This window comes from Antechinus flavipes, chromosome 2, assembly GCF_016432865.1.
Source record: "Antechinus flavipes isolate AdamAnt ecotype Samford, QLD, Australia chromosome 2, AdamAnt_v2, whole genome shotgun sequence".
In the NCBI taxonomy this organism is placed as follows: domain Eukaryota; kingdom Metazoa; phylum Chordata; class Mammalia; order Dasyuromorphia; family Dasyuridae; genus Antechinus; species Antechinus flavipes.
Window position 1 is genome coordinate 462,583,985 of NC_067399.1, and position 18,184 is coordinate 462,602,168.

Sequence of the window (18,184 nt, forward strand, 5' to 3'; positions counted from 1 at the left end):
GTGTCTGAGAACAGATTTGAACTTAGGTCCTCCTGACTTTAGGGCTGGTGTTCTATCCACTGCATTACCTAGCTGTTGCAATAAGTGCTTTGAAGAAGTAGAAGACTACCATAAAAAAGATTCTGCCTTCATTTTCTCAAATGACAGTCATTTTGAGGTTAAGGTGAAGAAATTGTATATTGTGGTTGTTATAGTAATACAAAAAGTTAAAGGTCTTTTCTGTAGTAACTGGGATATATTCTCTCTTTAACTTCATGAATAGAAGGCAACAATGAAACAAATTGGTGGTAGTAGTAATATAATAGATGTAAAATGGCATTAATGGTATTTTGAATTTCTATAGGGCTTCATAATTTATAAAACTCTTTCCTTTCTAAATATACTCTAAATATTAACTTCACTTGCTACATGGTCCTTCCCCTCAGACCTCACATAATACTGAGTATTACACTTCTAAATTATAGTTCTCATTTAGTAGTGTGTATTATAGTTATCTATATTGGTGTCTTATCCTATCCTAGTCTGTAAGCTTCATGAGGTAGGATATATCTTATCTAAACTTTGCATCTCCTCTCTAGTCCTGGGGCACTAACTAGTTAATAGCTGTTTGTTGATTGAATAATGAGATTTGGTGATTCTGTGAGTAAATAAAATAATGTAGAGTTAAATGTGGAATTTAATTTTAGCTACTTTTAGTTTAACCTTTGGAGCAAACATAAAAAAAGAACCACTATTTTATTTACTTTTGTTTTTTAATGAATGACAAAGGAATATGAACTCCACTGGTATAAATTTAAGCCAGTCTTCTTTTACATTCTCCAGAGTCTTGCTATAAAACCTGTTTTCAGGATCTTTGCTATGGGATTACCAAATGGGTTAAGTAGACTTTAATGAAATCTTTTTGCTAAAACTTTTTGAATAGTACCCAAGATGTACATATCCTATGGTAAATTCTGCTTTATAAACTATAGAGAAGATATACAAAAAAAAAAAAATCAAACAGTACAAGAAGGCCTGGGTTCTAGTCCTAGCTGTACCACTTGCTAATAACTAATCTTAGAGGTGAGTCATTTAGTCTCTCTCAGCCTTATTTAAAGAAGAAAACTTACCTTATTACTTCACAGAGCTCTTATATATTTTGTATGTTATATAGTAGTTTATAAATGAGATAGGTTTTTTGGGTAGAGAATGATATTGGATTTCCCATATACTAATTCAGTTTTTGGAGATAGAATGACGGCAAATAAAAGAGCTTGACTTTATTGGCCTTTTTACTTCCATACTTTGAGAATCTCTTATTTCATTGGTGTGAGTATTCATTCTATTAAAGCAGATCAAAATTCCTCTATACCTTACACTAAGGGATCTTGAACTCTATGAACCGGTTTTAAAAAATATTATGACAATTACATTTTAGTATACAGTTACAAATTTTCTTTGTGATCATATTTTATTCATTTAAAAATATTATTTTGAGAAGGGGTCGCTATTCATATTATTCTGAGATTAGGTTTCATTAGACTGCCAAGAGAGACCATAATATAAAAAAGGTCAAGAATCCCTGAAATCTTTATGAGTTTCCAAGGCCAAAACAAATCATCTGAGTACAAGCCTTCTGATAATGATCCTAACTGTATCTAGCAAGGCTAATCTTTAGGTGCCATTACTCTATTGTTTTAAACTTGGTGGGGGTAAGACCTGCCAGCGCTTCAACATCCCCAACAGCACAACTTGATGAGACATTTAAAAAGAATCTTAGTAGCTTTCTCAGCTTTGGATTTTTACTATATCTTGGAAATACTAAGCATTGAAAGTAATGAGTATTTTGGCAGTTACTTGTTATTTGAAAGATACCAAAAACATTGTTTTGTTTCAGGAAATCATAAACCTATTTTGCCTATGAAATAACTAGAGTTTGAGTATGCAAATGCAAAGGAAATTCATCATACAGAAATAGTAATATAAATTCTTTTAGAAGCTGTAATTGCTAACTTTTAGTTTTTAATTGGTACATGGACCTACATATTGTGGAAAAGATTGTTTTCAAATTTAAAATAGGCCAGAGGGAAATATGAAAATTGTTCTATGATAAGAAGCACAAACTGTAATTTTCAAGAACATGAAACCTCCTTTATTTTTCTAGGATGACAATGGTATCTTAAAACAACAGCTTAAAGATTTTCAAAATGAACTTGATCAAATGGCCGATGGGTTGCTTCATCCAGAAGAAGTAGCAGCTCGTGTGGAAGAATTGAAGCAAAAATTGGAAACAGGACTTGGGGATATTAGGTAAATTGTTTTTCAATAAGATATCAATAAGATGCTAAATTATTAAAGCTGAAAATATAGAGACATTAGATTAGGTGAATGAAAAGTTTTTCATAAAACTTTTTATAAGGCCTGTATTTTTAATGACAAGAAAATTCAACTTTCTGTCACTTATCTACATCTTCTTTACAAGTCTCATGTCCTTGGTAAACAATAACAACTTATTTCTAAAGGATGGGGTTTCCTTAACAAACAAGGAAGTTAGCAAGAGGGATGGTTTTAAGAGGGAAGAATATTGAATACATTGAATTTGAGAGATATATATGGAAAAATATTTTGTGAATCTTACAAATTTCAATTACTGTTATTATTAACTAGTTGTTAACAATTATTAAAACCACTTGAATCAATAGATTATTAGTACTAGAAAAGAACCATTGAGTACTTTCTTGTTTCTCCACTTTGTGAGAAAACTGAAAACTAATAACAATTGACTTGCCCAGGGTTATACAGTGAATTAATGGCAAAGTACTCTGTTCTTTCTATTTTGCTATTGTGAAGAGAGCCCAATGTCATGTCTTACAAATAATTGAAATTCAGTAAATATTGATTATTAAATACCTTATATCAAATGTCATAATTTTGCATTGATTAGCAGTATCCTTTTTTCATATTGCTGTATTATAAACTGACATTTTATGTTTATATTGTACATGTGTTGGGTTTTTTTTTTCCTCTGGCAGGTGCCTCAATCCTTCAGATGTTCTAGGAAAAAGTCTTGCTGATTTACAGAAGAAGTTCAATGAAATTCTTTCACATGCCCAGCAGGAAAAGGAGGAGGCACTAAGTAGAGAGAGAAGACTGCAAGAAGAAATGGCATTTCAAAAGGAACAACTGGAAGAAGGACAAGAAGAGTATAGGAAATCCTGTGAAAAAGCTGCAGATGCAAAAGTAAGAAAGAAGCTCAAGAACTAAATGATAATAATCCAGCTATAGGGGAAGAGTAGTTCTTTTTACTTGGCAGATTACAGTGTTTCCCTTCTGATAGAAACAATGTCTTTGTTACAAAGGCTGAGTGTAACTGAAATCCTCTGTGAAATGTGGTCTTTGAAAAATGGATACTTAGGGGCAGCTAGGTGGAGCAGTGGTTAGAGTGCCAGACCTGAGTTCAAATGTGGTCTCATTAACACTTCCTAGCTGTGTGACTCTGGGCACCCAATTGCCTCAGCAAGAAAAAAAAGGAGAAAAATGGATACTCAGTAAACTGGGTTCTATTCCTCATTCTGCTTCCTATTAGCTGTATAACTGTGGACAGGGGCCCCTTGTATTTCAAATATTCTCTGTCCTATGTGCTGACATTCTATGTATCAGGGCTTCTGTTTTATATTCTGACAGTATCTCATATAAGGTTTCTTTATAATTTCCTTCTGTGCTTTATTGTTTTGTATGATCCTTTCCAGTTCAAAAAAAAGAAAAACTCATTTTCTTTTTTCATGTTGTAGTGTTTGCTTTGGGATCCAGGGAACTACCTTCTTATCTCTTACATTTATATATCATGTCTCTCACATATCAAACTTAAGCTATCATTTGTCTTCCTGCACAGTTCTTTTATAAGAAACTTCATCCTTTGATAATGCAATTGTAACTTCCCTGAAAGTTTGTTGACAATGTTCTTTAATAACTTTGATTGAAAACCATAATTGAATCTTATTTCTTTTACAGATTCAGTCTGATAAAAGGCAGCATGAAGCCAAAATTCGACAACTGGAGAATGAAATTCATTATTTGCAAGAAAATCTAAGAAGTATGGAAGAAATTCAGGGCTTCACAGATCTTCAACTTCAAGAAGCTGATGAGGAAAAGGAGAGGATTCTTACACAATTAGAAGATTTAAAGAATAAGGTGGGGGAGAAGAAAACAGTATCAATCTTTTAAAATATTGTTTTAATTCTTTTTCTAAATTCTTATAATTGAGAGGCAGGAAGTATAAAAAGGGAGGGAAAAAACTTTGGGCCTAAATTCAGACTCTTTTATTTTTTTATTTATTTTTTTAATAAATTTTAATTAATAAAAGTATTTATTACTTTTTGTGTGACCATAGGAGTGATAGCTTCCATTTCTGGTCATGCCATACATTTTACAAAGCACTCTTTGGGCATCTGTACAAGTCACTTAATTTCTATGTGCCCCAGAGATGTTAACATGCATACTATTTCCATTGTAGGATTGTTGTAAGAGAAATGCTTTGGAAAACGTCAAAATTCTCATAAAAATGTTAACAGCTGTTGTTGATAAAAATCATGATTTCCAGAATGTCGATGTTAAAACTGACAGTGATCACCAGTTTGATTCCAGGTCGCTTATTTATAGGGTAAAATATAATTTGCAATGTAAGAGAAACAAATAGTCTAACTATTTGGGATCATAACACTTTTGCAGTTATCTAATCCTTCTTTGTAGAGTTGAAGAAATTGGGTTCCAGAGATTGTACATTTTATCACATACATACAGTATGTAGCAGAACATGTAAGAAACCCAGCCCAGGTCCTCTGGCCTCAGATCTGGTGATCTTTTCCTATATCTTGCGCCATCTCTTTTGTGATAGGTTTTTTTCTTTCCTTCCTTATTTGAAATCTCATTCTATAAAGTAACTCATTGCTTTCAGTTTTATGTTTTTGTATTTTGTTTTCCCTAGAAAAAGCTAGAAGAGGCCAAGTCCCAGAAGCAGTTCCTTGGTTTAGATAGAGAATTGAAGGAGCTAAAGGCGGCTGTGGCTGCATCTGATAAACAAGCAACTGCAGAGCTCTGCATTGCCAAGGACCAGCTGAAGTCACTCCATGGGACTGTCCTCAGGATTAACCAAGATCGTATTGAGGTGATTCTGGGTTTAGATAAATATCACTGAGAATATTTCTAATGATGCTGATATTTTTTGAGCATGTGGGATCTTACATTCTTTATTTCTCAAGAATTTTCTTAGATTATTAGCAAACTAATCTCAACATATTCCTAACTGTAAGTAGGGGCCTTTTTGTCCTTTCCAACATTCTGAAATCAACAGGATTTCAGAATCCTGTTCTGAAGGATTAGTCTATGCTGTGTGACTCTGGGCACCCAATTGCCTCAGCAAGAAAAAAAAGGAGAAAAATGGATATCAGTAAACTGGGTTCTATTCCTCATTCTGCTTCCTATTAGCTGTATAACTGTGGACAGGGGCCCCTTGTATTTCAAATATTCTCTGTCCTATGTGCTGATATTCTATGTATCAGGGCTTCTGTTTTATATTCTGACAGTATCTCATATAAGGTTTCTTTAACTATAATTTCCTTCTGTGCTTTACTGTTTTGTATGATCCTTTCCAGTTCAAAAAAAAGAAAAACTCTTTTCCTTTTTCATGTTGTAGTGTTTGCTTTGGGATCCAGGGAACTACCTTCTTATCTCTTACATTTATATATCATGTCTCTAATAGATAAATAGACTAATAGATAAAGGCAACAATTCAATACTTTTCCTACAAAAATACTATGAACTCTACTACATATGTCTTCCACCCCATGGTAGACACAATAGAGAACACTAAAGTATAAAATCCAGTTCTCATTCTCACTTCTTTTCAACTCAATGAATATTAAATACTTACAGTGTGCCAAATTAGGTGCTCAATAAGATAAAATCCTTACCTTCAATTCAATTCAACAAACAATTAAGCACTTGCTGTTTATTTTACCTCCACAATATCTCTTCCATCCATTTCCTTCTTTCCAGTCTTTCCAGTAAGTTACTTCTTAGCTTGGTTTGTCATCCATCTTTCTCTCCTACTCTGTAGAAGAAATTCCTTATTGGTCTTCTTCCTTCCAATTTCTTCCTTCTTTAATCCTCTTTTCATACATAACTATTTATTTTATTTTTTTTTTAATTTTATTTTATTTAATAATAACTTTGTATTGACAGAATCCATGCCAGGGTAATTTTTTACAACATTATCCCTTGCACTCGCTTATGTTTCGTTTTTTCCCCTCCCTCCTTTCACCCCCCCCCCCCAAGATGGCAAGCAGTCCTATATATGTTAAATATGTTGCAGTATATCCTAGATATAATACATATTTGCAGATCCAAACAGTTCTCCTGTTGCACAGGGAGAATTGGATTCAGAAGGTAAAAATAACTCAGGAAGAAAATCAAAAATGCAAATAGTTCACATTCGTTTCCCAGTGTTCCTTCTTTGGGTGTAGCTGTTTCTGTCCATCATTTATCCATTGAAACTCAGTTAGGTCTCTTTGTCATAGAAATCCACTTCCATCAGAATACATCCTCATACAATATCGTTGTCGAAGTGTATAATGATCTCCTGGTTCTGCTCATCTCACTTAGCATCAGTCCATGTAGGTCTCTCCAAGCCTCTCTGTATTCATCCTGTTGGTCATTTCTTACAGAACAATAATATTCCATAACATTCATATACCACAATTTACCCAGCCATTCTCCAATTGATGGGCATCCATTCATTTTCCAGTTTCTAGCCACTACAAACAGGGCTGCTACAAACATTTTGGCACATACAGGTCCCCTTCCTTTTTTTAGTATCTCTTTGGGGTATAAGTCCAATAGAAACACTGCTGGATCAAAGGGTATGCACAATTTGATAACTTTTTGGGCATAATTCCAGATCGCTCTCCAGAATGGTTGGATTCGTTCACAACTCCATCAACAATGCATCAGTGTCCCCGTTTTCCCGCATCCCCTCCAACATTCATCATCATTTTTTCCTGTCATCTTAGCCAATCTGACAGGTGTGTAGTGATATCTCAGAGTTGTCTTAATTTGCATTTCTCTGATCAATAGTGATTTGGAACACTCTTTCATGTGAGTGGTAATAGTTTCAATTTCATCATCTGAAAATTGTCTGTTCATATCCTTTGATCATTTATCAATTGGAGAATGGCTTGATTTTTTATAAATTTGAGTCAGTTCTCTATATATTTTGGAAATGAGGCCTTTATCAGAACCTTTAATTGTAAAGATGTTTTCCCAGTTTGTTGCTTCCCTACTAATCTTGTTTGCATTTGTTCTGTTTGTACAAAGGCTTTTTAATTTGATATAATCAAAATTTTCTATTTTATGATCAATAATGGTCTCTAATTCATCTTTGGTCACACATTTCTTTCTCCTCCACAAGTCTGAGAGATAAACTATCCTATGTTCCTCTAATTTATTTATAATCTCGTTCTTTATGCCTAGATCATGGACCCACATACATAACTATTAAATTAGTATTCCTGAAATAGTATTCATCTCACTTTTCTAGTTAGAAAATGTTAGCTGTTCCTTGTTGCCACTAAGATAAAATACAGAATTCTCAGTGTGATATTTAAAGACCTTCACAATTCTGCCCGACATATTTCTTTAATTTTATTTCATATTCTTCTTGTTCCAGTCAAACTGATATACTGGTTTTTCCATAAACAATGTTCCAGTCTTACTCAGAAATTTTATCTTCAGACCCCTCTCCCACTCAGGGGCCACGTCTTGCACAAGGTCTTTCCTGATCTAACTATCCCCAGCAGTTGTGAGCGTTCTCTGCCTCTAGAAAGTATTTTGTGTTGCTTGTATTTTATATCTGTTCAACTGTGCACATGTTGTGTCTCCTTCAGTAAAATAAAAATTCCATCAGGACAGTTATCTGTGCTCAGTTTATCTATGTGCCCCAAATGCCTTATACACAGTGGGAGTTTAAAAAAGATTTGTTGAATTAATCATTATTCAAGACCCTTAGTGGAAACCTCATACTATGTTGTATCTCTCAGTTCAGTTTACTAAAGATTAGTTAAGCACTTGCTATAATAATCTTAACCTGATAAATTATTTAAGTCGCCCCACACCTTGTGGCCCCTGTGCTAAGAGTGCTGCTGGAGACACCAAAAAGAACCAGTCTGATCTCTATTTCTATCCTGGCAACAGGGTCGAGAGACACATATGCAAAGCCTAATGTTTCACTTTGTGCTATAGTCATTTATATATTATTGTATAAGACGTGTACAAAGTGCTAGGTAAATTCTGAGGATGGAAAGATCATTTTTGGTTAGTAAAATATTAAAGAAGGGTTCCTGTAGGAAAATACATTCAAGTGGAAAGGATGACGGACTCAGAAGACAAGGCATTCTGATTCTATCACTTACTGTCTGAGTGACTATAAGCAAGTCACCTAACCACTGTCAATCTGTTTTCTCATCTATAAACAAAGTTACTAATGCTTTCACTACCCAACTCATTAGAGTTATGAGAAAAGTACTTTGGAAACCTATATTAATGCTAGTGGTTGTTATTATTGATGTTGTTGTTTTATTTTTTTTTAATGGATAAAATTTTAACAAGTAGAGATGGAGGAGGAAGGAATAACGTGAACAAAAACAAGGAGAGAAGAATGTGGTAGGGTATGTGTAGGATTTTATATTTAGTAGTACAATTTAAGTGGGACCTCGAATATATGGAGAGGAGAAATATGAGACAAACTCTTGCAGAATTTGCAAAGTACTGTTTTTGGGGAACAAAGACTAATGTTTCAAGTTTTAAAAAAATTTATTAAGCTGTATAAGCAAAGTCCTAGATACAAAGATGAAAAGTGACATAGCCCCTGCTCCTAAAGGGAAAGGTAGACCAGTGCAATGTAGACAAGTGATTCAAGGTAGAATGTGAAGTAAAAAAGTAGAGGTTGCTTTCTTCTGGGGGAGCAAGCAGTGGCACCTGAACAAGACCTTAGAGGAAGGTTGATTTATGCCGCTAGCCATGGTGGAATGAGTTTTATTTCCAAGACCCTAGCTCTTCCCATTCTTTGAAGGGCTCCTTTATTATGTGCTAGATAATCTGTTGTAGTCTATATACACTATTAGCAGCTCACCAAAAAGAGAGAGAGAGCTCAGTAAGCACAAAACAGCAGACACTTCATAAAAGAGGCAAGACCTGAACAAGGGCTTGCAAGGCAAGTGAGATCTGGAAATATGAAAAGGCTTTCTGGTATTGGAAATCATACAAAGGAGGCCCATGGAAGGGTAAGCATGTGAAGACTAGTAAGACTAAAAAAATGGAAAGAAGAATTTGCCCTTATTGTTTCTGAACCTTCTTTGTCACATTAGAGGCTCCAGGAAGCTGAGCGTTTCAGCAAGCAGGCAGCCCAGGCAGCCCGGGATCTCACCCGAGCCGAGGCAGAAATTGAGCTACTGCAGAACCTTCTGACACAAAAAGAAAAGCAAGTAAGTGCATCTCATTTGATCATTGATTTATTCAGCACCTGCTCTGTGCAGTATTTATTAAATGCCTACAATAAACAAGACACTGGTGGTCACTAACCGATAGAAGAAAGTTGATTAAACATGATTCCTGCCCTCAAAGACTCAGTCCAAGGAGAGACTATAGGACATAAACATCAATATGTGCCAAATAGAATATAATAATGTAAGAGGGACAGAGTTTTATTTTACATTTTAAGGAAAAAAAGAAATAGAACCCTACTTTTGGGTAAGGTGGGAAGAAATACTCAGGGAAAGCTTCCTTGAGCTAATCCTTGAAGAATGGATAAGAAAATTCATTAAAAAGAAATGGGGAAGAGTAGTAACTTTCCAAATTAGGGAGATATATAAACAAAGACACCAAAATGGAAAAGGATATGCTTCCTTTAGCCTTTTCTTGGCAGGGTTTTTATTAATATGCTGTATGAAATTCTGAAACTAAATTATTATGATAGAGAACTCAAGTTTTGTTGTGCAGTCTCACATAAAGCAGTATGAGCTATGAGCACAAATAGCTGTCTGCTCTAAAAAAGGATAGCTCACATTTCTGTAGGTATTAAGGTTTACAAAGTGCTCTTATTTTGTGATGCATAAAAACCAGACTCAGAAGCTTATGTGATTTGTCCCTAGTCACACAATTAGGAAGTAATAAACCTAGGAGTCATAGCCTGGTTCTGAGTCCTCCCTATCATATTATGCTATGGTAAAGATTTTTGGAATAAGGTATACTTGGTAAAGGTAAGTACTTTAAAAAGGAATTTAATTGGAACTTTGGTTATTTTTGTTTTAACAGTTTCAAATTGAAATGGAGAAAGCAGATACAGGTACCTTTGGATCAAATTCCCAAATGCTAGAAATTGATCAATTGAATGATATAATGAAAAGACAAAGAGCAGAAATTGAAAGGCTATGGAGTTTACTTGATCAGACTGGGGCTGGTAAAGTATTTTAGTTTGATTTCTCCTTCCATTTCATACAAGTAATTTATTTCTGTTTCTCCTTTTCATTCAGATCTTCCTTTTCTAAAATTAAATTGTTCTACTACTTTTACCTTCTTCAGAAAATTATTTAATGGTTATTAAACATAAATTTCATTAATATTATCCTTTAATGGAGAGTTTCTGCTAAATCCTTTTCTGATGCTTCCTGCTACCATGAAGGTGATCCTGAGTTTCTTAAAGGCTTTACTTTCAGGATATAAATTCTGATAGGTCCTATCATGTTGGAAAGGTTTCTAATGTGGACCTGCTCATGGATTATGTGTCTCATCTAAGTGCTACCCTGGGAAGGATGAAAAGCTCATCTCTAGGAGTTAGCCACCAAATAAAAGATTAATTTGTTTAACTATAGCAATATACATTCGACTAAGATATGGAAGAGTTGAATCTCTTTTGGTAGAAATGGATACTTAAACTAATTATATCATCCTTAAAGTATAACTATAAAATCGTTTTATTGTTGTTTAATCATTTTCAGTCAGATCTAATATTTTGTGACCTGTTTGTAGTTTTCTTGGCAAAAATCCTGAAGAGGTTTGCCATTTCTCTTCCAGCTCATTTTTATAGATGATGAAACTGAGGCAAATAAGGTTAAGTAATTTACTCATGGTCACATAGCTAGGAAAGGTCTGAAGATGGATTTGAATTCAGGTCTTCCTGACTCTAGGCCTGACACTCTACTGTGCCATCTAGTTGTGCCCAGCTATAAATGTATTGAATAATAATTCAGTGATGAGAATATTTAGTAAAATAATAACACATTGGCCCTGACATAAAGTACCAATATAAGTACTTGAATCTATAAGATCTAAATGTCACAAGTTTTTAAAAAGTCCAATTCTAAAATCAGCTTTAAAATATTACTAAGCTGCTACAAAAATTTTTGTACATGTGGGTCCTTATAAGGATGAATGTTGAAAACTATATATTTGGAAAAAATAAAATAATGTTCACTTTTAAAAAGAAAGAAAAGAAATTGAGAAGAGAATGAGAATTCAGAGGAGTCATTAAAACAGCATTAAAATATATATATTTGTAAATACGTATACATATACACACACACACACACAAACATATATTCTGCTAAGATTTATTGTTTCTGATGGATTAGTACTTTGCAGATATTTTGAAGAAATAAATACTATGGTTTTACTCCCACTTCTGAGTATTACAATTCCTTTACAGACAGCAAAGGGGAAATAGAAAGTCTATTGGAAGAAATCACAGAACTCCGACGTACCCTTTCTCATCAAAATGATTACATTAGCAGCATAGCAGATCCTTTCAAGAGACGAGGATATTGGTACTTTATGCCATCATCATCATCATCAAAAGTATGAAATCTCTTGGGTAATGGGGCACAATGAAGGGGTAAACCATGACTCTTCTATGGGAAAGAATGACAGAGTATATGTCTTTTTCCTAAGTGTGGTGGTAAATCAGAAAATGACCCTTCCCTTCCCAGATAAAAGACAAAAAAATTCTATTCAAATATACAAATATGGGGCCTTGGTATTTTAAATGTCTATAGAAAAAAAATGGAACTTTCCCAAGGAAGTTTAATTTTATTAAAATTGAAAAGTGTACAGTATGTTTTAACAATGTTTTTCTCTTAGCCCTTTAAAGAAGTATCGTTATTATGTTTCATCACTTTCATAGATGTTGATTTTATAACTATTTCACTGGGGAGCAGAGAAATAAAATTACTTACCCTTAATCACAAAGCTAGGAGGACTTGGACCCTATTATTTTGACTTAATATCTAATTTGTTTTTGTTTTGGGATTTGTGTTTTTCGCCCTTTTGTACCATACTGATTTAGGAAATGGGGGGAGGATTTTTTTTAATTCAAATATTATTACCCAATTCATTTTCATAAAATATTTCTAATAAAACTTGACCACTTGTTTTTTTAATATGTTGCATTCAATCTTAGTCTGTGTTTTTCAGTAGTGATACAATATTAGCCACAAGTTAGTTGTGTAATCTTGTGTAAGTCACTTCCTTTCAATGAGCCTTGCACCTCTTCATTTTAGAATATAAGTTCCTTGAGAGCAAGAACTGTTTTTCATTTTGCCTTTTTCCCCCAGTGTCTTGGGATTACTAAATGCTTTTAGGACTAAATGAAATTATGTGATCTCTGAGATCCCTTCAAAGTTGAAAAACCTGTATTTTAATGTTCCATGTTCTAAGATCTCTTTCACCTCTTTAATAGTCACTTTTTAAGGTTTCTTCAAACTATAACATTCTATAATTTTTAGGTAATTCAAATTAGGAGGTACTGAGATTAACTGCAATATTCCTGAAGGTCCTATATTTTATTTCTAGTTCCTATTAGTCAGATACCAATATTTTATATCCATTTCCTTCCCTTTGTTGGCCATTGGAATTATATTTTAATGACACAAAAGCACAACTTTTTACATAAGTTTCTAGAATTAGTGAGTCAGAGAAATGAAGATTTTGTTTATAAAAATGTTATGTTGTTAACTATTTTAGGTTTCTAGTCCCAGGTCTCAGAGTACAAAAGATTCTGGTATTGGCTTAAAATGCACATCTTTCATCCCACTCCGAAAGGAACATGGCCCTGGGAATCAAATTGAGAGAAAAGATGTTGCATCAGGATGTTGGATTTATTCTCCAGTTAGAAGTGGACTGCATAAGATTTATTCAAACAAAGGTCAGTTGGATCACATAAAGGATATTCAATTTCTAACCACTGAGAAAAAGAACTACCTCCTTTTAGCAGAAATGTGTAAGTGAAGTAACAGCTAAGGTAAATTTAAAAAAGAAGGAAAGTGCCTTCTGTGTGTGCTTTACAAATATTATCTCATTTTATCTTCACAAAACAATTTTGTGAGATAGGTTCTGTTATTATCTCCATTTTACTGTTGAAGCTAAATTATTATTAGTTTCAAAAACATAAGCCAAAGTATTTCAGAGATAGTGGAATGTATTATAAAGTTCCTAGATTAGGAATAAATTTGAGACTGCATGACCACATCAGAATTATTTTAGAGGAATTTCCCATTTAGGTGTAGGCTGAAGTAGGAAGTCTTCACATTTTGGGATTCTGGAATAAGGTATTCAGGGCCTGGCTCTGACATTTCCTAGTGATATTATTGGGCAAATTATTCAACCAATTTGATCTTCATTTCCTTATTTGTGAAATGGGGATAATAATGTTCATTTTCCCTCTCCCAAGTTTCTTAGAAGATGATATTGAAGTATTAAAATGCTATAGAAATGTCAGCATTTGATATTGCCAGCTTGATATTGCAGTAAAACTGTGGGAGCTTCATATGTAAACATATGAAGGAAGGTATATAGCAACTCATCTGGTATAGTGGAAGAATGCCAGGGAAAAAGAATATTCACCTGTATTTTCACCTTTTTCTTCTTCTTGTTTGCTTGGGGTTTTTTTCCCTTGTGTTTTTTCCCTTTTGATTTGATTTTTCTTACTTAGCATGATTAATGTGGAAATGAAGAATTGCACATGTTTAACTTACCAATGTAAGATTGCTTGCTGTCTTGGGGAGAGAGAAAAGTGGGGGAAAAGAGAATAATTTGAAACATAAAGTTTTACAAAGATAAATGTTGAAAACTAACTTTATATGTATTTAGAAAAATAAAATGCCATAAAAAAAGAACAACAAAAAGAATGTTGAACTAATTGGTTGCCATTCTGTTGTATGTGATTTTTTTCATCTCAGTATCTATTTAATAGAATTATTTAAAAATAGAATTATTTCTTCTGTGTTCATAGTAAGTGCTGAATTTGGAGTTAGGAGGAACTAGGTTCAAATCCTAAATCAGTTATCATAACCCCAGAAGTCACTTAACTTCTATCAAGCCTCAATTTCCTCATCAATAAAATGAAGAGAATAATAATAGCTAATATTTAAATTTTAAACATAATTTAAATAAAAAATTTAAATATTTAAAGTTAGCAAAGTGCTTTATATTCTCTCATTCAATCCTTAAACCAATTCTGTGAGACAAGCACTGTTATTTTTTACAGGGAACATAACAGATTGAAAGGGGGCAAGTGACCATAGTCATATAGCTAGTAAGTATCCAAGACAGAGTTTCAAACTCAGATCTGCCCAACTCCAAGCCCACCACTCCGTGCACTGACTACACCACAATGACTTTATTGCTTGGAGGATTATTTTGAAGATCAGCTGAGTTAATGTATATAAAATGTATAACACATTAACCTAAAACCATGGTATAAATGTGCATTCTTATTGTAATTATATTAATCTTGGTGCTGAAGATGTATATTTAATTACCTTAACAAATATATGGCACTCAGAATAAGGAAGATGATAGTTCGTGTTCACCTGTATCTTCAGTACTTTAGAAGCATCATTAACAAATGAGAGCTTATTCAAAGAAGTATAACCAAGATAATGAGGGAAACTGAAACCATCTTATGAGAAACCCTATCAAGGAGCTCTGGTTATTTAATCTGAAAAATTAAAAACTTAGATGATACATTATTGTAGTTTTAAGAGTGAGCATTCATGAGAAAAAGGAACTAGATTTATTTTATATGGCCTTAGAACACAAGAACTTGTACCAATGAATAGAAATTATAAGGAGTCAAATTTTAGTGCAATATGAGAAAGAATTCCCAAACAATGTACAATTATGATGATGACCTTGTAATATGATATGATGTTTCCTTTAGATCTTCAGTTAGAGGCTATATCACCTATCAGAAATTCTGGAAAAAGAATCTATGCCTCAAATTGGAATTGTACTAAATTGACTTTTAAAGGCTCTTTCCACTTCAAGATTCTATGTCTTAACTTTTTTAAACTAGAGAGCATAAATCAATGGTGTTGGTTATTTCATTCTGTTTCTTTTTGTAAAGGTGAAGGAAATAGAGGAGATAGCAAGGAAGAAAATGAACTAGATGATGAAGTGCATTCTCCATTTGTACCTCCTCCTGGATCTGTTATATATACTGTATTTCCAGATGGCACACCTGTCCCTCAGGGAACTGTGCTATATGCTCCTCCTCCTCCTGTACCTATCAATGGCAGACCATTTGAACCTGGAACAGTTATTTATGGCCCCCCTCCTGCTGGAACACACATCATTTATGGTCCTCCTCCTCCTCACTTTTCTGTCCCACTCATTCCAATGGGAGTCCTTCACTGCAACGTACCTGAACATCATAACTTGGTAAGTCAAAAGGATTGATACAGTTTTTCCTAATCTGTGTTCTTTGAAATCTTGCAGTTCTATAAAGCTTCCAAAAAGAAAAAAAAATTATTCAAAACTGGCACACATAGCAAATACATCACCTCTTACAAAATATACATGTTCAATTGATGTAAAAAAGAAGCAATAATTCAATGCATTCAGTAATACATAATGCACAACTGGTTGTCAGTTTTGGTAGAGAAAATATAAAGTAGTCACTTAACATTTGTATTTTGGATTTTATTTAAATATTTTATTAAATAATTACTAGACATTTAACTTTGAACAAAAGAACCAAATAGAAAATTACATATATTTGCAACTCTTAACACTTTTAAATTCCTACATATGTCCATAACAATTTATTACTCCTCCTTATCTTTCTTCTCTTTGTTCATTCTTCTCTGTATTTCTGTGCCCATTTTTAAAAGTGTAATGATAGTAGTGTGTAATCTTGTGATTTTATTTCTTTCACTAAGCATTTCTTCATTGTCTTCTCATATTTCTTATATTTTTAATTTTAATGATACTATTATAGGATTCTATTATATAGAAATGCAGTAGTTTATTCAGTTCTTCACCTACTGTTGCATGTTTCAAATAATAGTTACATGTATTTAGCAGAAATCCTTATTTTTTTTAAAAACTGGTGATACTTTTAGATAAATTTCCAATAATGGGATTATTTAAATTGTTTTTTTAATTCTTGTTATGATCTCCAAAAACAGCATTGTTCTTAATACTTAGTAATAGCAAAAAAAAAACAAAAACCTAATTATATATTTATATGCATATATGTATGTATTCTTTACTTAAAATATAATATTAAAGGAGTCAGAATAAAATTGACCTGAAGCTATCTCTTTTTAAGCAGCATGGTTATTTCAGCAGCCTTGTTATCTGGTGCTATTGGTTATAGGCATTTTAAAAATTAATTTTAAAAGAATTGCAGTACATTGAGATAAAAATACATCACTAATAAGCAAGACATGAATTGAAATCTTGACTGTGTTTGACTTTAGGCAATTCATTTCTCTGTACACTTCAGCTTTCTTCCTCCATAAGATGTGGGGCTGAAAAACTAAATAACTTATAAAGTCCCTTCTAAAAAAGTGGATTCTTTCAAGGGTTATTTCTATTAGCATTTTATTCAAAGTAAACAGTTCAACCAGAGTATAAGATTTCAGGATTCTTTGCCTTATCCTTACTAAGGCCAAAGAGTTAAAAGGACATATGTTCAATATTTTTCTGGTTCCCCACAATTAAATTTAGGCATTACATGGATCAGGATTTAGAACAGAAAAGGAATTTAGAAATCATTTTATAGAAGTCTTCATTTTACTAAAATCCAAGGAGGTTAAATGATTTACCTTAAGATATGACCAAGGTATTACACTTCACCCAACTTTGGAGTGGACTGTGTTCTGAAAGCTTGTTTAGAAGTCAGTTATTTGAAACTCAAAAAGTGTTTCCCTGGAAACAGTGTTATATGGGGTAGCCAGGTGCTCAAACTAGCCCATTCTTGTCAATTTGACCTATAGTTTTGCTTTGGTAATTCTAGCTACCATTTATAACATGGTTTCTATGGAAACGTGGGTTCCAAGTTCCACCTTAGAACTTAGGGTGCCAGAAACACCTTTCCCCTTCATTGCTGTGCCACCATCTGAAAAAGGCCCCTCCCCCAACATCACAGTATAATCCCGGCCCCCACGCAGCAACAAAGGAGTACAGTGTCATTTTTTCACCCTGTAATGAAGAGTGAGTCTGGGATCCCTACCTGAGGTACTGTGGGAAGGAAGTCTCTGGCTAAGAAGCCATGAGGAGAAAGGGAAAAGTCATCTGCCAGGCCAAAGGGAAACAGGAGCACCCCAGCAGGACACAGCAAGGAGGGAGTCCCTCACGACATTGCAACAGACAGAGAATTCCCTTCCCCTGTGGCCACCAAACCAAGGTAAAAGAAATTATAAATCTGATAATATACCTACCTATATTTGCTTATATTTTTGAAAAGAATGGCATTGGTGACAAAATATAAGACTATATCCCATTATTTTCCAATATTCTGTATCATTTTTTTCCTTTTGATAAACGAGTGACTAAAAATCTAAACTTAGTAATTATGAAGAAAAACATTCAAATAAACAATCATATAAATCCACAAAATTAAATTAATATTTAGTGTATATTAACTCTTACAAAATAATAACAAAAAACTTTGTAGCCATGTCCTTTTTTGTTCATTTTCTTCTATATACTTTTCTGTTTTGTTGATATTTTTAAGTACTGTTTATATGTTGACTTCCTATTGTGCTCTCTATCACTTCATATAACTTCTTGTTTTTCTTTGTATTTTTCATATTTGCATTTTCATGGTACATTAATAATTCTATTATATTCTCATATACAAGAGTTTATTGAA

The 18,184-nt window shown here is 33.4% G+C and overlaps 1 protein-coding gene across 3 annotated transcripts in view; it reads left to right on the top strand.

Annotated features, from left to right (window-relative positions):
• CNTRL (centriolin) overlaps positions 1-18,184 on the top strand; it is an 89,397-nt gene that overhangs the window by 40,811 nt on the left and 30,402 nt on the right. For all 3 annotated transcript variants that reach the window (XM_051979547.1, XM_051979544.1, XM_051979545.1), the window contains 9 exons: positions 2,144-2,289; positions 3,012-3,219; positions 3,991-4,170; positions 4,964-5,143; positions 9,399-9,515; positions 10,345-10,489; positions 11,735-11,883; positions 13,048-13,228; positions 15,431-15,744. In XM_051979547.1, the coding sequence (XP_051835507.1) occupies positions 2,144-2,289; positions 3,012-3,219; positions 3,991-4,170; positions 4,964-5,143; positions 9,399-9,515; positions 10,345-10,489; positions 11,735-11,883; positions 13,048-13,228; positions 15,431-15,744 (1,620 nt within the window). The remainder of the gene's footprint in view (positions 1-2,143; positions 2,290-3,011; positions 3,220-3,990; positions 4,171-4,963; positions 5,144-9,398; positions 9,516-10,344; positions 10,490-11,734; positions 11,884-13,047; positions 13,229-15,430; positions 15,745-18,184) is intronic.